We start from the raw sequence: 11,582 nt of genomic DNA on the forward strand, positions 1-11,582 counted from the left end.
GATGGATGGAGGCGGTATATAAAGGGTGCAAATAAATTCCTTAGAGGGTACTGCCCCAATGACAAGCCCTTGTACGCCTAAAGGTACAATAATGTACTTTATTTTCTGAGAGTGCAAGTACTCTGGATGAGTTTGAATAGTGCTTCAAGTGATTTATCTGAGACATGCATCTAGGTTATTATTACTTTACCTAGGTTTAAAACGTCTTTTACCTTCACTTTACACAGTCTACACAGTTATATATGTAAGATCAGTTGGACACATATCACCCCCCAGCTGGGGACTCGATCCAGCACCCAGGCGTGGTGCTGTGCTCAGAGAAGCGTGCGCGAGGAAAAGTGACGTCATACCCAGCATGGCGGCCAAGGTGACTCTGTCAATATTTATGCTTGTAAAAATACTAAACTACTAAACGTTATTTGTTCTGTTTGTGAGTTTATAACCTAGTATATTAATACACACACCTCTGACTTGTCTCTGCTCCGGTTGTCGAGTGTAGTCCTGTTGTTAAGCCTCTTTCAGACTGTCCTGAAGAATTATTATTATTATTATTATTATTATTATTATTATTATTTAAAAATACCTAACGCTGTTTGTGAAGTGTTACTTCTTCTCGTTTCCAGTCGTCCATGTCGTTCAGGGTCTGCTTTAAGAAGTTGCATATTTATCATTCTGTTTACATGAGTTTATACTCATAAAATACACAAACTGGTTTTATTCTCCTACCATTATAAACGTACTGGATCCTACACCGTTTTAATGTTGTTTTCGTTTCATGTGCTAAATATCTAGTGCATAGTTTAACATGTATCTGATCTTGTATCGTATCTGGTGAGATATTTATTTCTATTGTAAAAACGTGACTATATGGTCATAAAAATCATAACTTTAGCCTGTATAACGGTGTTAAATGTGTTTGCAGGTGCAGTCCACTAAACGAGCCAACCCAAATGAACTCAAAGAAATATTCCTGAAGGTATGAGCTCTTCTCAAATGATTTTTACTCAGAATTGAAAGGTCACACAATGAATCCCATATTTTTTAAAGCACCGTTTAAGTCGCATGTACATGAGCTGTACAGTTTTCAACTGAAAGTGGTTGTTTTCTGATTCGTTGAGCTAAGCGTCATCAAACTGTATGTTCATCTGAGTAGCTCTGCATATACCATTCCTGACAAATTACCCGCTCCTAGATGATTAATACAGTTTACAGACAGGTGAATGGGTGGCGGTGGTGTAGTGGTTAGCACTGTCGCCTCACAGCAAGAAGGTCCTGGGTTCGAGCCCAGTGGCCGGCGAGGGCCTTTCTGTGCGGAGTTTGCATGTTCTCCCCGTGTCCGCGTGGGTTTCCTCCGGGTGCTCTGGTTTCCCTGACAGTCCAAAGACATGCAGGTTAGGTTAAGTAGTAGCTCTAAATTGACCATAGGTGTGAATGTGAGTCTGAATGCTTGTTTGTCTCTGTGTGTCAGCCCTGCGATAACCTGGCGACTTGTCCAGGATGTACCCCGCCTCTCGCCCATAGTTAGCTGCGACCCTGTAGAACAGGATAAGCGGCTACAGATAATGGATACAGACAGGTGACTGATTAAAGGAAAAAATAACATATAGTAGGTGGCACAGTTGTCTTAGTCTCCAGAGGTTTTGCATATTCTCTCCTTGTCTGTGTGGGTTTCGTCCAGGTTCTTCAGTTTCCTCACACCTCCTGAAAACATGCTGGTAGGTGGACTAGCAATGCTAAATTGCCCCAGGTGTAAAAGTGTGTGTGTATGTGTGTGCGCGTGCGTGCATGGTGCTCTGTGCTGGACTGGTGTCCCATCCAGGGTGTAGTCTCACCTCATGGTAAGTGTTCCCAGGATCGCCTCAACTCTGTCCAGGATAAATAAGTTAATGAAGATGAATTAATAAGTAACATAAAGTGTCTTTGTAAGTTGTTGAACCATCAACTGGCACAAAAGCTTCATTGTGTCTTGGCGTAGATTCTACAAATCTCTAGAGCTGTACTTGGGGGAGGAATGCCATTCTTCCAAAAGATAGTGCCTCAGTAGTGTTTTCATTTTTGTGGTGGAGAGCTCATAGGTCCAAAATCTTCCATGGGCTGGGATCTGCTGAGTTTAAAGATCATAGCATATAATTTACATGTTCATCAGACCATTCAGTGATCCCTCATACCCTGTCAAAGTCCTTCCCGCACCATTCATGGTGCGTTTGGCGGCACCGATCTCCGTTTCGTAGCCCTCGGCCTCTCGCCTATATTACATAGCTAGGGTTACAGTGGGGGGCTGGTCCTCTGGTAACTGTGAGCATTTGACTCCTGACTCACATCTGTATTGCAGCGTGCCTTGCCAGATGGCAGTAGGCACCATTTTTATGTTGGTCTTTGCTATGACCCAACCGTAAGAAGAACTCATGATCTCCTGCTCGAGAGGTGGACATGCTAACCACTAGGCCACTCACCGGTATGAAAAGTATGAAGGGCACTCTTGTACCCTGTGGATGGAGGTATTATCATCCTGGAAGAGACAACTCCTATCGGGATGGAAATGTTTCTTCATTGAATAAAGGTGATCTGTCGGAATAACATTGTATTGGTTCACACTGAACCTTCCCTCTAATACCCCTTTTCGATCAACAGGGAACGGGTTCTTGAACCGGTTCCATTCAGGATTCTTTGAACCTTGGTGCCAGAAAGTGAACCGGCCCACAGTTTCATGTTGATTTCACATTGTAATCAAGGATGTGTGATGAATAGAAGGTGTTGCACCATGCACAATGGGAGTAAACAGTAGTAGCAAGATGGTGAAGTGCATTGATTGCAAGTGAGCTTTTGTTCTGTTATTACAGATATTTGCTTTTGGTCCTTTTTTTGTGCAGCTACATCTCTTCCATTGCGTTCTCCGTTGCTGTGCTCTGCTTTCGCTCCAAATTAATCACATGCCCACTGGTGTCGTAATGGTTCGTGTTGGAGAACCAGCTATATTTTGAGAGAAGAAGAACAACTTTATTCATCGCACACTTGTGAAATTCCTCTCTGCATTTAACCCATCTGAAGCAGTGAAGACACACATGCACACACACGTGAGCACTGAGCACACACACATACCCAGAGCAGTGGGCAGCCATGCTAACAGCGCCCTTGGGAGCAGTTGGGAATTAGGTGCCTCGCTCAAGAGCACCTCAGCCTAAGGCCGTCTCATATTAACCTAACTGCATGTCTTTGGACTGTGGGGGAAACCGGAGCACCTGGAGGAAACCCATGCAGACACGGGGAGAACATGCAAACTCCACACAGAAAGGCCCTCGCTGGCCACTGGGCTCGAACCCAGAACCTTCTTGCTGTGAAGCGACCATGCTAACCACTTACACCACCGTGCCGCCCCAGCTGGGAACCAACTTTTCAGGTTCTGAACCAATTTATTTTTGGTTGAAATTCTCTGAACAATTCAAATTTGGTGGTTGAATAAGAACGGAACCTGTTCCCTGTTGGCTGAAAAGGGGTATAAATGAACCTAAACCCTGCCAGCAAAATGAGTATCCCACCAAGGTCAGAGTAACCTCTGGATGGGACACCAGTCTGTGACGGGGTTACAGTTGTTACATTTATTTATTAGGCAAATGCTTTTATTTAAGTGACCTTAAAGAATTTTCAATGACATAAGCTTACAACAATTAATCAGAAATAAGTGAGATAATTTAAGAAGGAACTTAGACAGCCACAACTATACACAAGCCCTTTTTTATTTATGATATAGCCCTAGCATATGTGTTTGAATAAAATGGTTATTAAAAATCTAGGTTTAAAAACAAAAATTGGCCACCTAGCATTGCACACTGACCTACACCAGCAGTGTGTAAACTGGTTTTCGAAGATGTGTGTCAAGAGTTGGCTAAGGTCCATGGCTTTACAGAAAAGGTCACACACATGCTTGGACTAATTCTGTCTCTTCCCTTAACCCTGGTATCTGCCCTTTCTGGACTCCTCCCCATCTCTGACATTTATTTCAGTCTCATGTAGTATCAGCAAGCAGCTAGTCAACATGCATGCAAACTGCAACAGAGGTTATTTTCACTATACTTTTCACGCTGAGAACTATGTTTCTTGTGATTCTATGACCGGGCTGGTGCTGAATCTGTGACGGCATAGTCAAGCAGTGATTGCAGCTGATGTTACACTACACTGTCAGTTGCTAGTTATTGAAAGCACTTCGACAACTCTCAAAAAGAGTGGCTCCCGTTTTAACCTAGCAACATTTTAAAAGCCGCTCAGTCTCTCACCACACATCACTGCACAGTTAACCTTGCTTGACAGTGATCAAATCTATAATTGACGGAGCTATGATTTTAATACCACCCTCATCGCATGAAATAATTAAGTAGCTCTCAGAAATGAAGTCTGCTATAATGTGTAAAGGAGCCACTGAAAGCAAGAGTACTATTTCACTCAGTGCTGACTACGTGCTTGATTTGATGATGAAGTACTCTAGGCTTACCATGGCTGAACTTGCGCTCAATTATATGGTGAAGCTGTTAATAAATTGATTGGAATTAATGCTTTCCCCACAAGCATTAGCTGTAGTGTGTGTGTGTGTGTGTGTGTGTGTGTGTGTATGAGAGGGAGGGAGAAACAGAATGAGAGCGAGCATGTGTGTATTGCATTCAAAGCGAGATCTTTTACTATTGCTCTTTAACTTGCACCAGTGTGTACTGTAAAACTTTACAATGAAAAAAGTAACTGTTAGAAAGACTTCACTGAAAGTTAGTTTCGTGCTTGTATCATTCTTTCATGCTGCTGACAAAGTATTTGAGAATGGCATGATGAATGATAGAAATGTATCTGTCTTTCGATCTTATTCTTGAAGAATTTATTTATGTAATGAGATGAGGGCTTCATGTGTTTTACTTGATCATTATTCCAAGTCCACCAAGATTTCTTGTAATAATATTGCAGAAGTCACCAACCCTTTGTACATCTAACAGGAACAAAGACTTTCTTTCTTTCTTTCTTTCTTTCTTTCTTTCTTTCTTTCTTTCTTTCTTTCTTTCTTTCTTTCTTTCTTTCTTTCTTTCTTTCTTTCTTTCTTTCTTTCTTTCTTTCTTTCTGTCTGTCTGTCTGTCTGTCTGTCTGTCTGTCAGTGATATCTATGAATAAGGTGAAATTATTGATGTATTTCAGACCGAGTGTACACTAGGTTTGCAAAGACAACCATAAATCAATGACATTGATGTTCTCACAGAGAGAGAAACACTGTTGAAAAGCAGTTTCAACTTCGAGCCATTACTGTTGTAATGAGGAATGAAGTGGTCATATAATAGCAGTCAGAACAGTGATACAAAGGACAGATTGCTGCTGATTTTACATCATCTTTCGCTGAAGCATTTATAGCGAGAGTAAACAAATGTTGGTCTGCAGATCATTTAATTTCCTACTACTCTCAGTGCACAGGATGTATTATTATTTTAGGAGATGAAAAAAAGACTTGTGTTTCTGCAGGTTTTACTTGTAACTTTCAACCGTCAACATTTTCACTAAGTAACTTATTAACGTAGAAAGCAAGCAACTGCTCAGTGGAATGGTTTTGTTTATCAGCTGTGATTAAAAAAAAAAAAAAAGATTATTAGGAAGAACATAATAAAGCTATGCTCAAAACATGCATCATAGCTTTGGTCAGAAGACCTCTCATCTCATCTCATTATCTGTAGCTGCTTTATCCTGTTCTACAGGGTTGCAGGCAAGCTGGAGCCTATCCCAGCTGACTACGGGCGAAAGGCAGGGTACACCCTGGACAGGTCGCCAGGTCATCACAGGGCTGACACATAGACACAGACAACCATTCACACTCACATTCACACCTACGGTCAATTTAGAGTCACCAGTTAACCTAACCTGCATGTCTTTGGACTGTGGGGGAAACCGGAGCACCCGGAGGAAACCCACGCGGACACGGGGAGAACATGCAAACTCCACACAGAAAGGTCCTCGCTGGCCACGGGGCTCGAACCCGGACCTTCTTGCTGTGAGGCGACAGCGCTAACCACTACACCACCGTGCCGCCCGGTCAGAAGACCTACCTCACTAATTTGGCTGCTTCAAAGTAGCACTTAAATAACATTACATGGTCAAATAACTTTGAGAAATTCATTTAAAGTAGCATCTTATTTGCTTGAACCTGAGCTGTGTGTATAAATTTTTTTTTCCCCACAGCATGCAAGTGTGGCGGATAAAGATGGGGAGCATTACATGACTCCGAAAGACTTTGTGCAGAATTATCTGGGACTCCACACTCAAACTAACCACAATCCCAAAACTGTACAACTCATTGCTGGGGTTGCAGACACAACTAAAGATGGGTAAGAGTTAACCAAGTAATGCTACTGTGAGACTGATATTAATGATTTCAGAAATAAGATTCAAAACCTTTAACCTGTTTTATTATACACTAAAACATATTAGCAGGTGAAATTTAGAAAATCTTTTGTTACGTCTTAGAAATATTCTATGGTGCTTAAGGAAGATTAATAATGATTTATGTCTCTGCTTTCAAATTATTTTTCAGTGCATTTGAGGTTCCATCTCTGCTGCCAGGGTTTTATGCTTTATGACACTTTAAGAGCTTATTGGAACTGCAGCAGTAGTTGGCCCAACTATTCTTCTAGTCATAAATCCTCAGTAAAAATGTCCAGTCTTTGTGAATGTTAGCTATTTTTGTGATTGTATTCCTGAAGACTGAAGTAAATTGAAAAATGATTTAGGGCTACATCACGTCTCTGCTTACACAGCTGTACCTGATGAAGACTAAAGCTAATGTAAATGACTTTTTTTATTAACTATAAAAGGTAAATGGGTGATACATTATACCTTTTTAGTGAATAGATGCCATGCAGTAAAATATAGAATCCTATTTAGAATCTTCTATCAGATTGGATTTTATATATATATATATATATATATATATATATATATATATATATATATATATATATATATATATACACAGTGGTGCTTGAAAGTTTGTGAATCCTTTAGAAATATTCCTGCATAAATATGACCTAAAACATCATCAGATTTTCACACAAGTCCTAAAAGTAGATAAAGAGAACTCGGTTAAACAAATGAGACAAAAATATTATACTTGGTCATTTATTTATTGAGGAAAATGATCTAATATTACATATCTGTGAGTGGCAAAAGTATGTGAACCTTTGCTTTCAGTATCTTCTGGTGTGACCCCCTTGTGCAGCAATAACCGCAAGTAAACGTTTGCGGTAACTGTTGATCAGTCCTGCACACCGGCTTGGAGGAATTTTAGCCCGTTCCTCCATACAGAACAGCTTCAACTCTGGGATGTTGGTGGGTTTCCTCACATGAACTGCTCGCTTCAGGTCCTTCCACAACATCTCGATTGGATTAAGGTCAGGACTTTGACTTGGCCATTCCAAAACATTAACTTTATTCTTCTTTAACCATTCTTTGGTAGAACGACTTGTGTGCTTAGGGTCATTGTCTTGCTGCATGACCCACCTTCTCTTGAGATTTAGTTCATGGACAGATGTCCTGACATTTTCCTTTAGAATTCACTGGTATAATTCAGAATTCGTTGTTCCATCAATGATGGCAAGCCGTCCTGGACCAGATGCAGCAAAACAGGCCCAAACCATGATACTACCGCCACCATGTTTCACAGATGGGATAAGGTTCTTATGCTGGAATGTAGTGTTTTCCTTTCTCCAAACATAACACTTCTCATTTAAACCAAAAAGTTCTATTTTGGTCTCATCCGTCCACAAAACATTTTTCCAATAGCCTTCTGGCTTGTCCATGTGATCTTTAGCAAACTGCAGATGAGCAGCAATGTTCTTTTTGGAGAGCAGTGGCTTTCTCTTTGCAACCCTGCCATGCATACCATTGTTGTTCAGTGTTCTCCTGATGGTGGACTCATGAACATTAGCAAATATGAGAGAGGCCTTCAGTTGCTTAGAAGTTACCCTGGGGTCCTTTGTGACCTCGCCAACTATTACACGCCTTGCTCTTGGAGCGATTTTTGTTGGTCGACCACTCCTGGCGAGGGTAACAATGGTCTTGAATTTCCTCCATTTGTACACAATCTGTCTGACTGTGGATTGGTGGAGTCCAAACTCTTTACAGATGGTTTTGTAACCTTTTCCAGCCTGATGAGCATCAACAACACTTTTTCTGAGATCCTCAGAAATCTCCTTTGTTCGTGCCATGATACACTTCCACTAACATGTGTTGTGAAGATCAGACTTTGATAGATCCCTGTTCTTTAAATAAAACAGGGTGCCCACTCACACCTGATTGTCATCCCATTGATTGAAAACACCTGACTCTAATTTCACCTTCAAATGAACTGCTAATCCTAGAGGTTCACATACTTTTGCCACTCACAGATATGTAATATTGGATCATTTTCCTCAATAAATAAATGACCAAATATAATATTTTTGTCTCGTTTGTTTAACTGGGTTCTCTTTATCTACTTTTAGGACTTTTATGAAAATCTGATGATGTTTTAGGTCATATTTATGCAGAAATATAGAAAATTCTAAAGGGTTCAGAAACTTTCAAGCACCACTGTATATAATGTGTATCTATATGTATGTGTGTGTGTGTGTGTGTGTGTGTGTGTGTGTGTGTGTGTGTGTATATATCTGGTGCGTTTCGGATAGCATTCTTTTTTCTCATCCAAACAGACTGATCTCTTTCCAGGAGTTTCTGGCCTTTGAATCAGTGCTGTGTGTGCCTGATGCCCTCTTCCTAGTTGCTTTTCAGTTATTTGACAAGACCGGAACTGGGGATATATCTTTTGGTACGTAGGTGCCAGGAACATATGCACTTGCTTGTTCAAAGTGATATACGCATGCTTATCATGCACTTTATTACTGACTTGTGATTAATGACTGTTAAATGTATGTTTGTACATCTGTCTTAACTGGTCTATAAACTATTATCCACCTGAAAATAAAATAATTTATGAATAAAATATGAGGTTTATATCCCAACATTAAAAACTCCCTAATTTCATTAATAATGAGACTTGTTAATAGGACCTGGGTGTGTTTTTGTGTTGTAGAAAATGTACAAGACATCTTCAGCCAGACAACTGTTCACCAACATATCCCCTTTAAGTGGGACTGTGAATTTATCCACCTGCACTTCGGAAAGGACCTCAAAAAGCATCTTAGCTACTTAGAGTTCACCCAGTTCCTACAGGTGTGAAACACCCACCTTCCAGCCCTCACTAACCTGGTCTTAGGAGTTTGTTTTCACTCTGCCATCTTGTGGCTGAAATATCTCCACATGTAATTTGTGAAGACAAGCGCACAAAACCTTTAACGTATCAGTTTCTATAGGAAATGTCCCACAGACACATACAACCATGGGAAAAAATGAGCATGCTTCGGGTACAGTAGATTTCCTTGTATCTTTGCTTGGTTTAAAGCACTTTAGATAAGCTAGCATAGCAAGCATGTAGTCTGTGGAACCTGTGTTCTAGTTTTACCTTTTTAATAAGAATGTGAGAAGTCAAGTTAAAAAAAAAAATCACTTTGTCTGAAAATTCAAATATAGGACACAGGTGATCCATCAGATATGCTGTGTTCCAGAGAGATGAAAGCGGGAGTGATGGCTGCCGTTTTACTTGATGGCATGTTGAGTTATGGAGATCAGAGGGGCTGGTAGTATCTGATCAGTTTTGACAGCAGCTCTGACTCCTGGTGCGACCCCCTCCTCCCGCTCTCTCTCCTTCAGCTCATGTGTCTGATTGCAGGCCTGTCCAGCTAAATCACAGTCCCCTGCTCCGGAAACACCTGCCTCCTCTCCAGGGCATGCAGCACAGGATCAGACTACACCTGATGTGGTTTTCATTAAGCGCGCACACACACACAATGTGGATGCTTAGAAACACACAGCCATACACACAAAGCACAGAGCTTGTTGTAGTCATCAGGCAAACTACAGGTTCTGTGGTTCACAAAACGACTGAGAAAAACCCTGACTCGTTCTGACATCACACCAGAGGCTCATGATTCCACTAGATTTATTAGTGTGAAAGACAGTAATTCTTTATTAGAAGACAGTAACTTGAGGTTTTGATGAACTGATGTTAGAAGCAACATCTGTGAGTTCTGAAACGTTACAAAGGTTATGAAGTATATCTTGCAGCATGTACTGTGACTGATGTGGTTTTCTTCACTGTCATTAGTGCTTGTGTAAAACCCTGAAATAAAAAATAGTCATTTTGCTACTCTGTTCAAGCGTTTTATTGAATGGCCCTCACATATTTACACGTATCTTTTTTCCTGCTGTAGGAGCTGCAGTTGGAGCATGTCCGGCAGGCCTTTGCTATGAAGGATAAGGGGAAGAGTGGGATGATTTCAGCCTTAGACTTCAGTGACATCATGTCCACCATCCGCCATCACATGCTTACCCCATTTGTCGAGGAGAACCTTGTTTCAGTGAGTGATCAGTGTGAACCCTCTTACGTATGACACCATGTTCTGGTCTAAAATTAATAAAGCATTACTTTAAATAACTGAATTTATTGTTTATTAATTTGTTTCTCTTTAACCCATGTCTGGGAATCTATTCCATGGATATGTCCCCAATCAGATTAATCTCAGTATGTGACCAAGTAGTATTTTAATTGGGAGATTATGTATTCAGAAAACCATTTGGAATTGTAATCAGATTTCTCTCAGGAAAGAAAGAAAACTATGAAAAGACTTTTGTCGAGTTTGTGTAGGAAGATCTGGGTGATTCATGATATTATTAATTACAATGAATTAACATTACCGCACTTAATAAATGCTATATTGGCTCCCTGGTTTGCAGGTCGTGGGAGGAGGTACTACTCACATGGTTAGCTTCTCCTTCTTTAATGCTTTCAACTCCCTCCTCAACAATATGGAGATCATTCAGAAAATCTACAGTACATTAGCCGGCACGCGCAAGGACACACTCGTCACCAAAGGTACCTAGCACACTGAGCTCTTTTATATTTTCCAGGAAGTTCGGTATGAGTGAGATTACAGATTAGAACTTTAAGTAGCTGTTTCCTGCTTTTGTTTGTTAGAATGTTACTGCGTACTACTGGGTTGGTGATGGTCACAAGACGAGCCTCAAAACAGGAATGCAATGTTATCACATCTCATTATCTCTAGCCGCTTTATCCTTCTACAGGGTCGCAGGCAAGCTGGAGCCTATCCCAGCTGACTACGGGCGAAAGGCGGGGTACACCCTGGACAAGTCGCCAGGTCATCACAGGGCTGACACATAGACACAGACAACCATTCACACTCACATTCACACCTACGGTCAATTTAGAGTCACCAGTTAACCTAACCTGCATGTCTTTGGACTGTGGGGGAAACCGGAGCACCCGGAGGAAACCCACGCGGACACGGGGAGAACATGCAAACTCCACACAGAAAGGTCCTTGCCGGCCCTGGGGCTCGAACCCAGGACCTTCTTGCTGTGAGGCGACAGCGCTAACCACTACACCACCGTGCCGCCCCGCAATGTTATCTCAAAACGATAAACACCATACAAATGCTTAACGTCAGTGTGTA

The 11,582-nt window shown here is 41.2% G+C and overlaps 1 protein-coding gene across 1 annotated transcript in view; it reads left to right on the forward strand.

Moving 5' to 3' along the window:
• The first annotated feature begins 267 nt into the window (after positions 1 to 267).
• Positions 268 to 11,582, forward strand: part of LOC132891892 (electrogenic aspartate/glutamate antiporter SLC25A12, mitochondrial-like) — a 38,162-nt gene continuing 26,847 nt past the window's right edge. The window contains exons 1-7 of the mRNA XM_060930004.1: positions 268 to 367; positions 923 to 976; positions 6,199 to 6,344; positions 8,706 to 8,821; positions 9,086 to 9,225; positions 10,323 to 10,469; positions 10,846 to 10,984. Of these exons, the coding sequence (XP_060785987.1) occupies positions 356 to 367; positions 923 to 976; positions 6,199 to 6,344; positions 8,706 to 8,821; positions 9,086 to 9,225; positions 10,323 to 10,469; positions 10,846 to 10,984 (754 nt within the window). The 5' untranslated portion in view covers positions 268 to 355. The remainder of the gene's footprint in view (positions 368 to 922; positions 977 to 6,198; positions 6,345 to 8,705; positions 8,822 to 9,085; positions 9,226 to 10,322; positions 10,470 to 10,845; positions 10,985 to 11,582) is intronic.

The sequence above is a fragment of the Neoarius graeffei genome, chromosome 9, assembly GCF_027579695.1.
Source record: "Neoarius graeffei isolate fNeoGra1 chromosome 9, fNeoGra1.pri, whole genome shotgun sequence".
Taxonomy (NCBI): Eukaryota; Metazoa; Chordata; class Actinopteri; order Siluriformes; family Ariidae; genus Neoarius; species Neoarius graeffei.